This window comes from Galeopterus variegatus, unplaced genomic scaffold, assembly GCF_000696425.1.
Source record: "Galeopterus variegatus unplaced genomic scaffold, G_variegatus-3.0.2 Scaffold8609, whole genome shotgun sequence".
In the NCBI taxonomy this organism is placed as follows: domain Eukaryota; kingdom Metazoa; phylum Chordata; class Mammalia; order Dermoptera; family Cynocephalidae; genus Galeopterus; species Galeopterus variegatus.
Window position 1 is genome coordinate 31,705 of NW_007734720.1, and position 1,191 is coordinate 32,895.

The following is a 1,191-nucleotide window of genomic DNA, read 5'->3' on the forward strand; positions in this document are numbered from 1 at the left end:
AACAGAGGGTTAGTGAAGGAGGCTGGTCTTCTCCTTAGGAAGGTGAAATGTATGGTGTGAAGGAAGCTCGTCTTGTCTGTTTCGCAGGAACGTAAAATGAGCCACATTGCTGAGTAGTGAGCTGCTTCATTGTCACCCTCTGTGGAAGTCCTCACTTCGGGTCATCATTCCTATCAAAATTTTGACCGGGACAGCATTCTTATTCTTATTTCTTATTTACGAATATCATCAAGCATATGCTAGCAGTGGGCAAAAGAACTATGTTCTGCCTGTTGGGTGCACAGCTGGGCACAGAGGGCTCCTGCCATTGGTGGGGTGGGTTTTTCTAAGATCTTCAGTACCTCGCATGTATTCCTGCAGGCCTGGACACCTGACAGAAAATACTGCCTGAAGCCTGGGCCAGACTTGGGGAGAAATTTATTCCTTTTCTGGCTCTGCTGTGACTTGATGCTTCATGTTTCACCGTCACTGATGATTAAGTGATGTCTGTGTAATGAGAATGCTAATATTTATTGAGCACTTACTATATACCAAGCACTGTTCTAGTGCTTTACATGTGTTAATTTAATCTGCATCACAGCACAGTGTGGTAAATGCTATTATTTTTCCCAAGCTACAAGCCAGGAAACTGGGGGCACACAGGACAGTGACTTGCCCAGCCTCACACCTAGAAAAGCTCCAAAGTGGTCACAGAGTTGCCCTCAGCTGCTTAGACATAGCTCTTGAGACTCAGATGTTTATTACGTAAATAAAAAAACACTAGTTTACTGTGATTTGACATTTCTCCTTCCTTTTAATCTCTCTTTTTAGGAAACGAAAGAGGAGAGGTCTTCCTATAACTGCCCCCTGTGTGAAAAGATTTGCACTACCCAGCATCAGTTGACTATGCACATTCGTCAGGTTGGCTGCTGCTTTTGTGTTTTTATTTTAAATTATTCTTCATTAACAGAGGGCAAGATGATTGGATTCTAACGGATAAAATTGTAGCTGTGATTAATCTGGATTTAATATTTTAATGATCTTGGCAGGTGGATATAAAATCATCTTTGTGTGTTCTGGTTACTGTGACAGAGTCCCAGATGAACACAGAATGCCTTGTCAGAATTTAACAAACATCTAGTTAGCTGACCACCTCTACAGGGGAAGACTTTTTTGTGTGCGTTCGCGTGCATGTGTGTGTGTGGCTGGCTT

The 1,191-nt window shown here is 42.6% G+C and overlaps 1 protein-coding gene across 1 annotated transcript in view; it reads left to right on the top strand.

Annotated features, from left to right (window-relative positions):
• The window catches only part of LOC103608593 (ras-responsive element-binding protein 1), a 61,927-nt gene that overhangs the window by 10,347 nt on the left and 50,389 nt on the right, over window positions 1-1,191 (top strand). The window contains exon 4 of the mRNA XM_008593013.1: window positions 811-900. Within this exon, the coding sequence (XP_008591235.1) occupies window positions 811-900 (90 nt within the window). The remainder of the gene's footprint in view (window positions 1-810; window positions 901-1,191) is intronic.